Source organism: Embiotoca jacksoni, unplaced genomic scaffold (assembly GCF_022577435.1).
Source record: "Embiotoca jacksoni isolate LCO1_2020_lvr unplaced genomic scaffold, fEmbJac1.0.p SCAF_3, whole genome shotgun sequence".
Classification (NCBI taxonomy): Eukaryota; Metazoa; Chordata; class Actinopteri; family Embiotocidae; genus Embiotoca; species Embiotoca jacksoni.
This window is the reverse complement of record NW_027185381.1, coordinates 17967932-17984818: the sequence shown is the minus strand read 5'-3', so window position 1 is coordinate 17984818 and position 16887 is coordinate 17967932. Positions and strand designations below refer to the sequence as shown.

General features: G+C 41.9%; 2 protein-coding genes across 4 annotated transcripts; both read right to left on the bottom strand.

Annotated features, from left to right (window-relative positions):
* Positions 1–546: 546 nt before the first annotated feature.
* LOC138206036 (putative adenosylhomocysteinase 3) lies at positions 547–9222 on the bottom strand. Of its 3 annotated transcripts, none has more exons than XM_069162482.1 (16): positions 8926–9222; positions 5679–5790; positions 5125–5262; positions 4880–4980; positions 4583–4685; positions 4395–4489; positions 3560–3666; positions 3285–3401; positions 3138–3201; positions 2971–3059; positions 2774–2844; positions 2514–2608; positions 2331–2429; positions 1021–1089; positions 779–857; positions 547–671 (listed from the first exon to the last, which is right to left on the bottom strand). In XM_069162482.1, the coding sequence occupies exons 1-16, from the start codon at positions 9220–9222 to the stop codon at positions 547–549; spliced, it is 1761 nt and encodes a 586-aa protein (XP_069018583.1). The 3 variants fall into 3 exon arrangements, with proteins under 3 accessions (XP_069018583.1, XP_069018584.1, XP_069018585.1); XM_069162483.1 differs by lacking the exon at positions 8926–9222 and adding an exon at positions 7558–7632; XM_069162484.1 differs by lacking the exon at positions 8926–9222 and adding an exon at positions 7612–7632.
* Positions 9223–11014: 1792 nt separating this feature from the next.
* Positions 11015–13454, bottom strand: LOC138206038 (muscarinic acetylcholine receptor M2-like). The gene is made up of 3 exons (XM_069162485.1): positions 13248–13454; positions 12183–13034; positions 11015–12074 (listed from the first exon to the last, which is right to left on the bottom strand). The coding sequence occupies exons 1-3, from the start codon at positions 13416–13418 to the stop codon at positions 11751–11753; spliced, it is 1347 nt and encodes a 448-aa protein (XP_069018586.1). The 5' UTR covers positions 13419–13454; the 3' UTR covers positions 11015–11750.
* Positions 13455–16887: the final 3433 nt, after the last annotated feature.

The following is a 16887-nucleotide window of genomic DNA, read 5'->3' as shown; positions in this document are numbered from 1 at the left end:
TAAATCAGTATTATAGGATTCACTAAAGTATTTGACATGCACAAACGCATTTCTCCCTCCTCACTGATAATCAGTAAATACTCATCACTCTTGATCACTTGAGATTTCAATTTATAGCCTGCATATGGTCAGTTAAATGCATATATATATATATATATATATATATATATATATATAAATATATATAATAATAACAACAATGCTAATGTAATATATACAACAGCATTGTTGTTATTATTCGAAGTAGAAGAGTAACTGTGTTTCTCTTAATTTTAACCCTTTCAGATTCAGTTCAGAAATCACTGATTATATTCTGGACACTGAACATTTAAAATCTTGAACAGTGTAACACAAAATGAGACACAATTTCACATAAAACATAAAACTTAGAGGAGCTTCAGACTGTAGAGGGCATCAGTGCTCCGTCTGCAGGACTGTGGGAGGGTTTTCAAACCTTAATACCTGTTCAACGATGATTTCTGTTAGATACATCCAAATCTGTGTTTGTATGTGTGTGTGTGTTTGAGAGTAAAAAAAAAATTATCTTTACTTGTAGTAGTTGGGTTTAAAGGGTCCGTTCTTGCTGATGCCAAGGTACTTGGCCTGATCTTCAGTCAGGTCTGTGAGGTGAGCGTCAAACGTCAGCAGGTGAAGGTTGGCCACATATTCATCTGAGAATATAAACGTACAGGGTTTATCTTTTTTTGAATTAACTTTATCTTTAAGGACTAAGATAAATCTTAAATAAAGTTGTAAGTGTTTTAAGCTGAGGACTTGCCCATCTTCTTCGGCAGCAGGTAGACGTCCTGTTTGTATCGTCCCTCTGGAGCGTTGTACAGCTCTATGAGAGCCAAGGCCTGAAACAAAGCTGTGAAAATTAACACAAATACAAGGGAACAAAACCAGCCTGATGACTGACAGACACACTGACTCTTTATTTGTAGTACATTTACAAAAGAATAACAAATTGATGTGCACAGCATTTTGTAAATAAGATGAAAATGTGTTTTCATACAGTACCTGAGCTGTGGCGGTGATGGAGAGGATGAATGAGGGCACAGTGGAGCAGCTCAGATTTAGCAATCGGCCCTGAGAGAAAAGTCAATTCTAAATAAAAACTAGAAATACCGCCATGTGGTTGTACGCCTCTAACAACGAGTCAAGTTGCAGTTTACATTCATGTCTGTCCAGACTCAAATAATAGATGAATGAAGACTTTGAAGAAGTTTAGCCAATAAAACTGATTCTAATAGAACAAAAAGTTTCAGCCATGACAGCAGACAATCCTTTGAATAAAGATGTTGCTGAAAATTTGAAAACGTGGATGCTTCACGCACATCTTCAACCCGACAGCACAGAAGATTGATACAGTCACAACAGCTTCAAGGTGGACACTAAAGATTAGTGTCACTTTATCTTATGATCATAAACTGTCATCACTTTGTCATTTTATCCTTTGAGACATTTGTGTGAAAGTTTGTCATAATTATCTTATGAATTCTCGGGTTTTGGCCACTAACGTGTTTTTGTGAAGTCACAGTGACTTTTAACTACCATAATCTGATCAATGCTTTCTTGAGTTCAGCACTGTATTGAGATTGTCCTCTCTTCCACTGTTGGACAAGTGAACGTTGGTGCCACAGAGGATTGAAGAAATTTTCTCAAGAAATTGTGATCCCGTTGGCTTTTGACACATAATTACATAATGATAGAAAATATATATATTCGAACAGCCACTCATAACACCTTTGCACAGTATACAGTAGTTGAGTGTTTGCCATCGTCTCTCCTGGTGCACACCTAAATTCTCATATAAATCCGTTCCTGATCGTTGACTGATGGCACAAACTAAAAATCTAATAAACAAATACAAGCTCTGCTTAAGAAAATGGATCATTTTTCCAGCATTATATTTAGTTCAGAGAATCCAAAAGTTTTGTTGATGTTGAACTTCAGCACATAGGCCTACTCTGTTCCAGTTTTGCCTGTGCTGATTTCTGATTGAAATTCTGAATCAGGTCCTACTGACTACTGTAGAGGAGATCTGCCAACATTGACCAGTCAGCATCCATAGTAAACTGTTGAAGTTTATGACCACACCTCAAACACTGCCTCTCCTGTTGTACGTCTGTAATCGCCTCATGCCCTGCGCACCTGTTGTTTCTCCCTGGTGGAGGCCGAGCATGAAAGCATTGTAGAAACATCCCAAAGCCTTCCTCACATTACAGACAGACACTACTCACACATTTCCACTTCAATAAATGTTCCATTACCATCTCATTTGATGGTTTGGTCCCCGCTAGTCATAACAATAATAAGAGTATCTTCACCTTAGCCAGCATGGTGATTCTCTTGCCATCAGGCCAGATGACGTGGTCCACCTGAGGCCTCACACGCTCCCACTTCAGCTCGGCAGTCTGTAGACTGGCCTGAGAAACAGGAGGCTATATTTTAAAAACCCAAGCATACATACACGCAAAAACATGCAACACACACAAAGTTCATGTCTTTACCAAATCTATCTCAGTGTTGGAGTGTCCCATGTTGCAGACAATGCAGCCATTCTTCATCATGTCCAGATGCTCTCTCCCCACCACATTTTTATTGCCTGCAGGAAAACAGAGTTCAATAAAACCAGTTGTGTCACAACAGTTAAAAAATGTAGAGGTCTGTTGTTGTATATGTTTTTATTGTTTCTATTTACTTATTTTTCTTTTGTAAAGCCCTTTGTGACTTTTCTGAGTGAAAAGTGCCATATCAAATTCTTCCTTACCTGTGCAGGTGATGACCATATCCACCTGTCTGACCATCTCAGTCAGTTTAATCACTCTGAAGCCGTCCATGCTGAGAGGAGGAGGGGAAGAGAGAACAGGTTTAAAGCAGTATTTCATGATGTTTTATCACAATGTGGCTTTGGGAGGAGGGAACACACTTCACATCTGTGCTGATAAAAGCTTCCTCTATTCATACCAGGCCTGAAGGGCACAAATGGGATCCACTTCTGTGACGTACACGACAGCAGCCAGCGCTCTAAGGGCAGCGCAGCAACCTTTGCCAACCTAGAAGGAGAAAGAAAAGAGGTTGGAGAGCAGCTTAAATGTACGAGTTGTGTTATAAGACACATGAGTTATACTGACCTCACCATATCCGCACACCACCACCTGTTTTCCTCCAAACATGACGTCAGTGGTTCTCTTCAACCTGGAAGAGGAGTCAGGTCGCAAAGTCAGGTCGCTGCTGTACTTCTGTTCTTACCTGTTTACTGTCACATCATGGTCCATTACCCGTCCAGTATGGACTCCTTGCAGCAGTAAAGATTGTCAAATTTCTGCTTGGTCACAGAGTCGTTAATGTTCATCGCAGGAACACACAGCTTTCCTGCCTTTGACAGCTGGTACAACCTGAAACACAGGTGCAGACACACGCACACACACACACACACACACACACACACACACACACACACACACACACACACACACACACACACACACATGTGAGCTGGAGAACAACTTTATCAAATTGAAGAAACCGCATTCAAGCTTTGTGTGAAACAAACCGATAGATGCCTGTAATGCTTTCCTCCACAATGCCTCTGACCTTCTTGATCACACTCGGATATTTATTATAGACCCAGTAGGTCAGGTCGCCTCCGTCATCCAGAAGCTGACAAGAGCAGAAAAACAAGCTAAAGTCTCCATCAGTTAAATAAAGGCAGTGTTCACACACACTCACATACACAAGCATGCACACACACACACACGCACGCACGCACGCACGCACGCACGCACGCACGCACGCACGCACGCACGCACACACACACACACACACACACACACACACACACACACACACACACACATTTTGGAGATAATGGTTGTTTAAAGCCACAACAAAAGGTACTTAATATTTGGGTTTTGATGCTCACTCACACTACCAAAAAGTCACAGTTTAAAACATGAACAATATCTGTTCTGAAATGTGGAAAAGAATAAGCGCTTGATGACCACCTGTGTTGCTAAATTACTACTCCAATATTACAAACTTTTTTTTTTTGTATGGAAATAACATCACATTTTTCATTTGATTCTCAAGGAGGAGATGATGTGGGCATGATAAAACTATTATTAAAACAAATACAATTTGTGGAAATAAAAAACATCTATCAGAAAATATATTTGATAAAAGAAATGTAAAAGTTTCCTTGAGCTGTGAAGCACCACCAGTCAAAAACCATATGGTAAGTTAAACCTGCCGAGCTGAACTTTTGTCCGTTTTGCCTGTGGACACATGCAGCTCTAGTCTCCTCCATCACTACAGTTGCAGCCATAAAACAGTCCCCACAAAATGATCCATTTCACTATCATAAGAAGCCAGGGGTTTGATCAGTGTACCATGTTGGGCTGCCAAGATGCAGCACTGACACATCGGTCAATACACCACCAGAAGTCGTCCTCCGATTCTCCTCTCCAAGCGAACACCGAGATGCCTGAGAGAGAATGAGGCACACAGAGCATGTGATGGTCAAATAAGAAAGTGGGGAAGAACAAAACCTAAAGAGTCAGCTGCTGCACAGACGCACCTCCTTCAGCCAGAGCTGCAGCCACCGCATTCTGCGTGGAGAAGATGTTACAGGCTGCCCAGCGACACTGAGCCCCCAACGCAGCTAGAGTCTCAATCAACACCTGCAAGAGAACATAAACACACACAGGCAATTTTCACACACTGAATAGGTTTATTTTTCATTGGTCTAATGCAGATATATATGATGATAATGCACAGCATATATTCAGTGCAAAACGTTCACATTGTTATTGAAGGAAACAAGCCAAACCAGATCTCCCAATCTGTGAATATCTGTGTGTGTGCTTGAACTGACCGCTGTCTGTGCAGTGATGTGTGTGCAGCCCACCACTCTGGCTCCAGCCAGAGGTTTCTCCCCACCTGCTCTCATCCTCAGGATCATCAGAGCTGGCATTTCTAAATATCACAGACAAGGACCGAAAACACACAAACAAGACATATTTTATATTTATGGTATTTATCCCTTCTTTTTGTATGTTACTTTTCTTCTATAGACTCTTGTTAGATGGCTACCAATCAAACTGTTTGCCTTTGCCGCACCTCGCTGAGCAATTTCAATTTGTCTGCGTCCGAAGTCAGCCTGTTTGATGTTTTTGATGCAGAAGTCAGACAGGCCTTTGGTGGTCTTCTGAAGCTTGTCTTTGGGAAAAGACTCATTCTCAGAGCTGTCGCTGCACACTGCAACACCGAAGTTAGACACTGGTTTAGATGTAATGGAGGAACACAGAGACACTTGATCTGTTGGAAAGCTTAAAATGTATGATCTGATTCAGGTTTTCTGGCCTCAGTTGTTGTTTCTGATACAGTTTTAGAAATCAGACTTCAGCTAGGTGAGTCTTTTCTCTGAGCCTTTGAAGTCTATATGAACTCTGGCAGTGATTGACATGTTTGAGAAAGGCTCAGAGAGCTGATTAAGACCAAATTAAAGGTCTAATTCTTCAGGGAACATTTGCTATTAATTAAGGTTTAGCTAAAGGAGAGAGCAGCTAATCCTCGGGGCTGATGGTTCGTGTTGCTGGGATCAAAAATCAGAGTTTTTATATCAAAGACATGTGACTGGATTTAACAGCACGTGTGTTTTAATGTTTCCATACCTGAACTGTAGCTATCTGTAGATGACTGTGAGATGGACTGAGACAAAGAGCGATGACCAGTCTTGGTGGGACGTTTGTTGAATTCTTGCTTCTGCTCAGTGAACTGTCTTGGCTGAAAAAATAGAGACATCGACAGATAAAATAAACCAAAAGAAAGCTACCGAATACATCAGTTGTTACCTCTCCACGGGTCGAGAAGCAGAAAGACCTGACGTAGTCTTAACCTATCCCTGTCTTCTCCTCTCCGCTCTCATCCCTGTATCTGTTGCTGTCTCACCACCCACTGAGGTGGTTTGATTGCCGGGCTGCTGCCACAACGATCCCACTTGGCCGTGTCCGCTGCCTGGCTGCTCATTCTTCTGACTCTGACCTAAAGGCTTACAGAGGGTTCACTGCCTCCAGCTACAATCTCCAGCTTTTATTGTGAGAGATTTTTCTGCTTTTGTTCTTGTACTTGCCCACATGTGCAGATGCATTCACACACCCACCATCACAGACACACCCACATGATGACCTCACCTCCACAAACTCAACATGTGGAGTCACAGTTTGAGAGCATCATTGCAGAGGAAGAGTTGTCAGTTCTGCACTCAGCGCTGCATATGTACCTACAGTATGCTGCTTACATATTACACTGTATATGATAAAGCTTGTCGTTAGGGATGACTCAGATGTGTCTAAACCATCCCTTAGTTATACTGCAATAGGCTTTTACTGGACCTCCCATGATGGACCTCTCCTACCCTTCACTCTCTTTTTTTTTATCTTTTCATGTGCAACCATTAATCTCATTAACTTTGTGTCTCATTTGTGCTTGTCCCTTCTCTGTCTGTACCTTTCTGAAAAGTATCTTTAGTTCTGGAGCTGCATGCTTCTGATCTTTGGTGACTGATCCCATCAACCTGCACAGTGTTTATTGTTTGCTGTCTCCCTATACTGCTGTTTTCTCTCTCTGTCAACCAACTGGTCGAGGCAGACGGCCCCCCACCTCTGAATCTGGCTCTGTCATAGGTTTCCTTCCTTTTAAAAGAGAGAGCTGCTGAATTGTTGGGTTCTTCTCCATAATGTTGTAAAGTCCTGGTGTAAGGACCTTCAGTCCCCTGAGGTGACTTATGTTGTAATTTGGCACCAGATATATAAAATTCAGTTGAAATTAACACTGCTTTGTTTGACAAAGGATACAAGTAACTTTCTATTTGTGTGTAAAATCTAAATAAATCATCCCTGCTGAACTGGTAAAATATCTATACAATAGTTCCTGAATTAAAGATAAATTAATAAAAACAAGTCACACCTTGAGCTTACATCTGCATTTTGAAGCACTAGTGCCTGAAATGTAACGTTCAAAGATGTACTGCTGAGATATTTGTTCTGAGTAATGATCACTTGAATACAATCTGGCACACACTCAAGCAGACACTTAATCTTTAACGCAAAAAGACATTAAGCAGTGAGTTGAAAGTTAACTTCATGATCTCTAACAAAGACCACAAAATAGGTTTGAATTCAAGAAAGCTACTGTGAATACAGTATAATGAAAGCTCATAATTATGTTAATCAAAGAGACTGTGAGTCTTAATGTGTACAAATGTGTCCTGGGAAACCCTTTGCGCACTGACTTGCTATAAGTGTCCAAATTCATTCCTTTTGTACAACTCCTTATCTGTCCTTGGAAACAAAGAAGACCAAGAAAATCCACAAGTGTAAACTGTTCTGTTTTTTACTCAAACACTTCCATTTTTTAGCAACTTCTTGTTCATTTGTTTCTATTTCACATGAAGTCCAGACTCACTCCTGGAGAGAGAAGACAAGAAACTCAACAACTTTTCCAACAAAGGAAGTAACATTAGTTCCAAGTGGGAATAAACAGCAGTGATACCTTGATACAGATGGACTGCACTGCCTCCTGGTCCTTGGCTTTCGATTCGTTCACTAGACTGTACATTTTCTTCATGCTGGCAGAGGGCTCCCACACTGATACTCAACAACCCTGTAGAGCTGCAAACTGATGCTGTTAAACCGATTACAGTTCACAGAGTCATAGTGGCACTTCACGCCACGCCCTCCTCCAGCAGGTGACAGGAGAAAGTGGAAATAAACAATGGAGTCTTTGTGAGATTTACAGCTGGGAATTCTGGGACAATATGGAAAGAAGACACCTTGAAGCTGAAGAGAGAGTTTTAATGAAAGAAAAGTAACACGCAGGGTTATTTAAGTCCACAGATTAATGTGATTTTGTACAGCAAAGTGCACTGCTCTCAGGCTATGAGTTAAATACACAGCAGAGAGATGTACATGCATGTGCATGCAGTCATGACAGAACGTGTTAGTGCAACAGAAAGAAGAGCGATAGAGGAACCAGCCAAGTGAAAAAACACAAGTCTTCGTTGCATTCAGGGACAAGAGAGCAGCTTTGGAAATCAGATAATAAAGGTTTAATTTATTGGGTTTCTTCTCCAGTAAATGACTAAAGCAGCTCTGCGGTGTTACTGAAAGTCTGAGTCAGACTGGACTTGAGAAAGAGATTTATAACAGAGAGTTTGTGTTATGGGGACATTTTCAGCAAGTAGTGTTGCTTTCAAAAATAAAAGATGCCCTCAGGATGAATTTAATTTTTTTTGGCCCATGCCTCCTCTATTTTCACCATTTTAAAATCGAAATATCTCTTACAAATCTGACTCTATTCATTTATCCCGACTCTCCTGTAACATTGTCAAACACTGCTGTGAAAAAGACCTGTTATTCTTATTTGTCAAAACAGGATTCCTACGTTTCCCACAATGCAACGCGACCACCAGAAATTCACTGGGGTACTTATTCTAGTAGCAGCTAATGCTAGCTTCCAGCTGGAGTCAGGAGGAGGCTGCTGAGGTCAGGTAACTTCTTTCAAACTCACAGGTTTGTATCTTTTTCAAACTTTCCTCTCAGGAATGACTCAAATGATGCTGCAAGCAGGTGACATGACTTGAGTATATTTACTTTTCACTCAAAAGGCTTCAGTACAACTTTTGAGTCGTACTTTCCAACGCCTGCATGTGTAAAGTCTGCCCCGTCTTTGCAAAGAGACAAAGCGAGTGCATTACGTGTGTGCCGTTCAAATAACTCAAATCATTTACAGCCTGATTAGATGCAGGTTCACGCTTCCTGTGGAGTGTGCTTACAGGTAGCTACTGTCTGAAATGTCTTAATCCGTGCCGGCCTGATAAATTTAGTCAAAGTCAGAAAGTGCAGCAGTGTCTTTGCTCACCATGTCAGTCTTCAGAGCCTCAGCGATCAGCTCTCCTGTCCCAGTCTCAGATGTCTCTGCCCCGTCCCTGTCCAGACCCTGAGGTGTCCACCGGCTCTCTGCCGCCTTCAGCATCTGCAGCAGGTTTGGGCTGCCTTTTACTGGCTGATCTTTGGTGCTGGCCTCTGGGGCAGCACAAACATCCTCCCCTGCCTCTCCACTTATCTCAGCTCTGTCCTCCTGGTGTGGTTCAGGATACTCATCAGGTAGAGCCAGGATCTCCCAGGAGGCTCCTGTCTGCTGCTTTTCCTCAGCCATGACTCCTCTGGCAGCCAGTAATGAAGTGAATTAGATTCCTGCTCAGGTGTGTCTCAACCATCCACTGCCCGCATACATCTGATATTTCCTCCTGCAAATTGTGTGTTTACTCTAAACAGCAATTCAGGGCTTACTTTGACTAAATGTAAAGCAGATAATGAATGCTAGATGCGGTGTGTACATGGTAAACAGGATATGAGCACTGCTTTTTGACACACAGTAAAATGTAACCTGAAAAATGTAGGAATATAACTTTAATTCTATCAAGCCAAGCAGGTACATGTCAATATGAGCCCTCAAACGGAAGAATCCTTCCAATTTAAAGATTTCCAGTGTGTCAAATCACGATAAGAACATAAGTGCAACACCAAAACAAGGTTACAATATAAACAAACAGGCATGGCGACATGTTTACATTAAACCCCACCAGCATCAATAGAGGCTCCATGGTGACCGATCACCATCCTGGTCTAATGTCAGGCTGAAATATGAGAAGTCTGGGAGGCACCAGACTGAGTGGCTGAGTTACACACTAATATCTGAGTATGCAGCAATAAATCATTATTTACTCCAAAGTTATGGGCAGAAGCATTGTGATTTCTTAGACAGACTAACGCAGTCATTACAAATACATGATGTTGAGGCTTCAAGTTTAATATTATTTTATATACGAGAATCTCAAAACATTCAGGCTTTTCTGCAGTAGAGGGATCGTGACAAAAAGAGGAAACTGTACTGAAAAGGCTAAAACTTTGGATGATACTCACTTGATTTTTACACATTAATTTCATAAACTTTTGCACAAGTTAACTGTAGACTTTGTCCCCCATTGTGCAAGGCATATTATGCAGAGAAATATAAATGACTTCTACGAACAAGAGGAATAATTACAGCAAGAAAAACATGTTTTAAAATCCACCTGACTGTTTGAAGACAGATTTGAAAAACTCTGAGCGTGTTTGTTAAATGTTATAGCTTTGGTTTGATCAGAGTAAAGGTCACCTCACAGAGGAAAAAGTTCTCTTTGACGGTGACTCATAAGATCCTAAATGTTTAACGAATCCATAATGCAACACAGCAGACTGGACAGAGTTAAAGTTTTCAGTTGTAGAACACTCAGCGGAGACGTACAGGAGGATCAATAGCATGTTATTTTGATCCACTAGAGGGCGTAACAGTTCTGTAGCTCTTCAGAGGAGCTTTCCCGCAGCTGAGACAGAAAAACCTTCTGTCCTTTCTTTCCAGAGTGTGAAGACTCTGTTTGAAGGTATAAACCTTGAAAAGGGAGGCAGGGAAGACAGGTCGATTATGTGTCCAGTCTCTCTCGGATCATCACTGCTTTTCAGTGCAGGAATTTCAGACTCGGGTGTTGAATTAGGAGGGCTGTAAAAATGTCCGTCTTTGTGGCCAGCAAGGTGTTGTTGTGGTCAGGTCTCAACTTGTCGGCTAACATAGAAGAAAAGGGTGCTGCTGTGATTTTTCATGGTTTTTATATGGTGGCTATTCTTTGTGCAGTGGCTCGTATTCTCTTTCACAACCTAGTTTGCCTTTACATGATCTGTCTTGTAGAAAAGATCAATTCAGTCACTGAGGCTCTCGTCTGGTTGGTTTTGTTTATAATTTTCACTTTTACCATGGATTTCTACTACTCAAGGTCACATGGATTGGGAATCTGTCAATAGAAATCAGGGCAACACATGGCAGACGCAGGTTATTATGACACAGAATAATGACACCAAATTAAATGTTCTGTCACCTTTTTATTTACAGAAAACATGTACAAAGAAGGGAGTTAATGGATGAATATCACATTTGGGCTCATTTTACAACAACACGGGTTACAGACGCCATAAACGTCAGCTGAATACGACTGATTAAATCTAACGAGAGGAAACATGCACACACACAGAGACACAACGCACATCAGTTTACAGCTGCTAATTCTCTTTTCTCTCCTTAATTCCATTTGATGAGGTTTCATTCAGTTTGGCTGTTTTTTCTTTTTTATTATTTTACAGCTCAGTGACGGTCATAATACTTTTATGATACAGTATCCCATCAAGTTCTTCTTGAGCTGGACTTATACCTTTTGGGTTAAAATCACTGTTCTGGTCACAAAACCTTCACATTTACAACAATTTTAAAAACAATGCTGCACACGTTTATGTCGACGGAGCAAAGAGGAAAGCATCCTACCAAAGTAAAACTCCAAAAGACACTCGGTCAAGTGTTTTTGTCCACATAATGAGACAGCAGTAAAGCTCAATAAATGTCTGGAGGATTACAGTACAATGCAATGTCTTTATTAAAATCATTAAAAGATAAGTTTGTGGTACAAATATAGATTAAAACAGTTTCTATTTTAATGGAAGTGGGAGTAAGTTCTACCATTTGAAAAATAAACAGAATACGTTCAAAACAAAGAACACTCCTGGTCTATTTTTCATCAATATGTTTCCAATATTTGTCATCTTTCTTCACAACACACATCAGATTATTTCAACTCATAGACACAAGTATTTGCGCCCTCATCGCGTCGTACGTATGTTCTTGTACTGGCACAGGAGCAGGTGCTTGAAGGTGTTCTTGAAGGTGGTGTTGCAGAGGGCGTAGCAGGCCGGGTTGATGGTGCTGTTTATGTAGCAGAGCCAGTAGCCGATGGTCCAGAGGGTGTTGGGGATGCAGATGGTGCAGAACGTGTTGATGAGGACCATCACGTTGTACGGCGTCCATGTGACAACAAAAGCAACCAGGATGGCCATGATGGTGCGTGTCACCTTTTTCTCCCTGGAAGAAATGCCCCTCTTCTTCCACTTTGCCACAGCGCTTTCACTCACAGCACGCTTGGTTACCTGAAAAATGAGAGAAAAAGAAGATTTAACGTGCCATTCACTGTTTTGTTTTTCTTGGAAAAATACACTCTGAAACATGCACGTTTTTCATATAGTTGTCAAACTTACCTGAAACATTGACCTTGTGACTAGATTTTGTCTGTCAGTGGCTGAGTTCACCGGTGAGGATGGTTGTGTTTGATTTTTCCCAGCATTTAAGATCTTTTGTAATGAAGCAGCAGCCACAGTGTCCTTAGACGTTGAAGCGCGGACGGTCTTCGACATGGAGACCTTTTGTCCATATTTGCGGGGGCCACTTCCGTTCGGCTGCTGCTGCAACATGTCCTTCTCCTTCCCATCTCCAGCCTCCACCTGAGATCTTTTAGATGCAACGCAGTTGTTCTCGCATGCTTCCTCCTGGCTGTGAGAGAGACCTTCTCCCAGACTGGTGCCCGAAGTCTTCCTGCTGTCCTTCCTCATGCGGCTGCGGCTGGCCTTGGAGATGCGCCAGTAAAGGTGGATCATGATGGCCACGGGAAGGTAAAAAGCCGCTATGGCTGTCCCAAAGGTCACCGCTGGGTTGGAGAAGAATTGGATGTAGCACTCGCCTGGCGGCACGGTTCTCCCGCCCACAATGAACTGCCAGAACAAAATGGCGGGAGCCCACAGTACAAAGGACAAGACCCAGGCTGCTGCGATCATCAGACCGGCCATCTTGGTGCTGCGGCGCACCGGGTAGGTGAGCGGTTTGGTGACGCAGAAGTAACGGTCAAAACTTATGATGAGCAGGTTCATGACTGAGGCGTTGCTGACAACATAATCTACAGCCAACCACAGGTCACACACCACCGCTCCCAAGGGCCAGTAGCCGATCACTATATAGACCGTGTAGAGGTTCATGGAGCAGATGCCAATAATGAGGTCGGCACAGGCCAGGCTGAAGAGGAAGTAGTTGTTGATGGTCTGCAGGTTCCTGTTTACCTTTTAAAGGAACAACACGGAGCAGGTTGTCAGATGCTAATCTTTGTTTTGTGCAATCTGATGTGTGTTTTCTCTTTATTAAATTACCACTCTGCACAGGGTTGCACTTGTTGTATTCTCCTCCCTAAGTCTAGGTGTGCTTTTCAAGGTGTCCAGAGATGGATGCCTGAAACACTCATTAATCATGAATGATCGACACAAGAAAATCCAAACCTTTATAGAGAGCATGACGAGGATGTTCCCGATGACAGTGATCAGGCTCAGAGATCCAGCCACCAGGACGATGAGCACTATCTCCACGGTCGTGTACGGGCTCCTTGAAAAGAGGCTGGTGTTACCACCACTGCTGATGTTGGCAGAGTGGGATGAATTCAGAGTCTCCATCCTGCCTGATATCCTTCTCACAGATGCTTCAGGCTTGAGTCATATCCGTGCAATACCTGATAACGACAAGGATTATGAGAGAATCAGTGTCTTTAGGGTTGTTTCTCCTCATTGGCAATAAAACAATCTTTATGTTCACAGGTGCAAAATCCAGCATAACCTTCAGCGTGTCAACAATTGTCAGGTGTTTGAGTGTTGTTAAGCTAACAGCTTGGTCCAGGTGTGAAGAATGGACAGGTGAGCAAATAAAGGCTGCAGCAGCTGTGTTTACGAATACACAGCAGCATCCCACGCACTCCTCTCGGGAATAAAACTGGATGAGGTTAGTATAAAGGTTTAAGCAAAATCTGCATTCTGTGAAATAACCTGTTTTAGTATAATTAACATGTAGATGTGTTTGGACGTAAAGAGTGCCAGATGCTTTACTTTTATGCTTGAGCTAAACTTTGCCGAGCAACGCTGTTCTCTCTTCATCTAAGTATTAAGTCACCTAGAAGTCTAAACTGACCAACTCTGACCTGGCAGGATGCTGAGACCATGTAACGAGTTCCCTACACTTCTAGAGTTCATTCAAACTTTCCATTCAACCTTTTAGAGTATTTAATCTGTGCATGTTGTTATCTCGATCCTGCAGGCGTCATTGTCTGCTCCTGGATATGTAATAAATACTGCCTGGTTTGGAAACCGGATTTGTATTTGTTGAAATATCAACAGCATGTGCGAGTGGATATGTGTGCTTGTGTGTTTGTTCTTTGAGACAGATGTCCAAATAAACTGCAGTAGAAGCTGCGGTTGCAGTGTTAAGACAGGACAGATTCTCTGAGGCTAAAGAAGTCTGCCGAGTAATATCTGCAGTGAGAAGAAAAAAAAAAGGGGGGGGGGGTTCTTTGGCATTGGAACTGCTTGTTCCATGAGGTATGAAAGGCTGTTTCAGTGTGTGTACTGACACATTTCCTCTGGGGCCACCCACGCTCAAAATCCAGGCTCTCATGGTGCTCTTAGGTGATTGGATAAATGCATCTAATAAACAACCTGTGATTTGCACATGTAGATACCTGGTTTTTTGTGTCTCTAAGGGGTTGTGTACTCAAAATGACCCCAGGCAGTCAAACTGACAACACAATTAAGTATCTCCACGGTGTAAAGTATGATTACAGGTACTATTGTGTTTAAAACCAAGCAACATCAAGAACAGAGTCGCAGCATAACAATGTGATTAACTGATGTATTCTGATCACAAAATCAATATAACACACTTAGATGAGACCACGAGGGTCATTGCCTACTGCTAAAACCCTGTAAGTGACTCCATTAGGCCACATGATAACATCATACTGTACCTGAGAGATGTTTCCTTCCTGCTCTTACAGCCAGATGAAACTTCATTACAGCATCTCTAACTCTATCACTTACTCATCAAAGACCCATTCTGGGGCTTTTCTGTCACGGATGAAAAAGAGCTGGAGTGTGTGTGGTGTGTGTTTTTGTAATGGTTTAGTTTAGCTGTGATTCTCGGGACCTAACCTTGACAGCCCTCAACATCGGGTTTGATGTGTACTGATGTAGGAAGCACGGGGAGGTTATGGTTAGTGTAAGGGTTAGAGGTAGCGTGTGCTCTTGCATTAATCATGTTGAGGGGACAACAATCTGTTCACACGGTTACATTAAAGGGACTCAACCTCTCATTTGGGGATTAAAAACAGGTCCTCACAATATAAGCAATTACATTTTTGGGTTGAGACTTAGTCTTTGGTTAAGGTCAGGTTTGGAGTCACAGTAAGGCATCCATCGGTAATGGTTAACAGTGAGTAAAGCTCTTGGGAATGAATTTAAGTCAGTGAGACGACTTCCGAATCAGTGGTCGAGGAGGACAGCTGTCCTTTTAAGTAAAAGTAGCAGAAGTAAAAATACTCACTTAGAGTATTGCAGTACATAAATATGATCACAAAAATATACTTGAAAAGAGGGAAAAAGTACACATTTCTTTCACTGTTGTTGTTGAGGCATATCTATATTTTAATGTCAAGTAGATTTGATCTATAACACGGGGTGCATCAAATTCTCTAAACTCATGACATGTTTTGTACCTAAAATTTAAAAGGGGAACTCCACAGATTTTATACAGCAAAGTATGTTCACAGGTTTTGGGGTTTACTACTGCATATTTGAAAACAATTTGAACTATAAACCCTTTTGTGGCTCCACACAAAGCTCCATGAAATTGACTCAAATTATGTCACACAAGTCTGTCTGGCAGGAAGTCGTTTGGAAGAAGTGAGCTGCCAGATTTTTGAGGCACGACCCTCAACTCCACTGTTGATCTTCCCAGTGGTCACTTACAGTACTGCAGTAAAATACGTTCTATCCATAGATCATGAAAACAGAGACATCTGAAAAGCTAAATTATGTTCTTTGTCTTGTTAACTTTTAATTCATGGAGGTTTTATATCTGTAAAATGGATCATGCTTCCCTTGGAAGAACATACATAGAACAAATTAGGTTTCTGCTATGGATCGTGCTTCGATGCTGTGCGAGGCAAGCAATTTTTTGTCAGGTGACATCTTTGAGTCTGGTGTCCAGTTCTCCTGAATACTTCCGCGACATTAACACACCAGCATTTCGGGCTGTTTCAGTCCTAAGGATTTGTCCTTGGTCGGGTCAGCTACCTGCAGAGACCTTGTATTCAAGGAGTGTATCATTGGCAAGTTCCCACCAAAGTACTTGGATAGTACCACAGGATACCACAGGACTCGGTCCTTGTTAGAAATTCAAAGGATCTCAGCCATCAGCAGTCCTCCATCGGGGTTCGTCCTCCTTACTTGCTGCCAAGTAATAAGAATGCATGGAATATAAAGACTGTCTGTTATAGGAGTGCAGTGCCAAAGTGCCCAAGTAGCCACCTTTTAATATGTGAAGTAGGTGCACAATATTTCCCTCTCAAATGTTGCCAACCAGATGAAACGTAGATAATTGCCTGAAATAAATGAATACTTACATTTTCTTTGAGGTTTTCACACAAAGTAAAGTGCCACTACCTCACATGATGAGTAAATGGAGTTTACTACATTACTTCTTACTTTATTTTCCAGTTGGGTCTATTTAGCTGTATGTAGCTGGTTTTACTGACTTTACCTGACACTCTGTAAAGACTAGTTTTGAGAAGCAGGATGATGAGGTTAATAATAAACTCTGGATAGTCTGCCAGTTTGCACCATATATTAACGAGCTGTCTAGTTGGCTGTTGTGAGTAAGTTTCCATGTGATGTAGAATTTGTTGGGAACAGAGCAGGAGATCGATGCCTGCTCACATGCCTGTCCTCACTTCTTCTCTCCAGTCACACTAATAAGACCTACATTACTGGACCTCCCTAATTGGTATTCAGGGCTACTGGAGAGAGTCACAGAGGCAAACAGTATTTATTTGACAGGCACAGAAACATAGTAATTAGATCCAGCAGATGCTGCCTG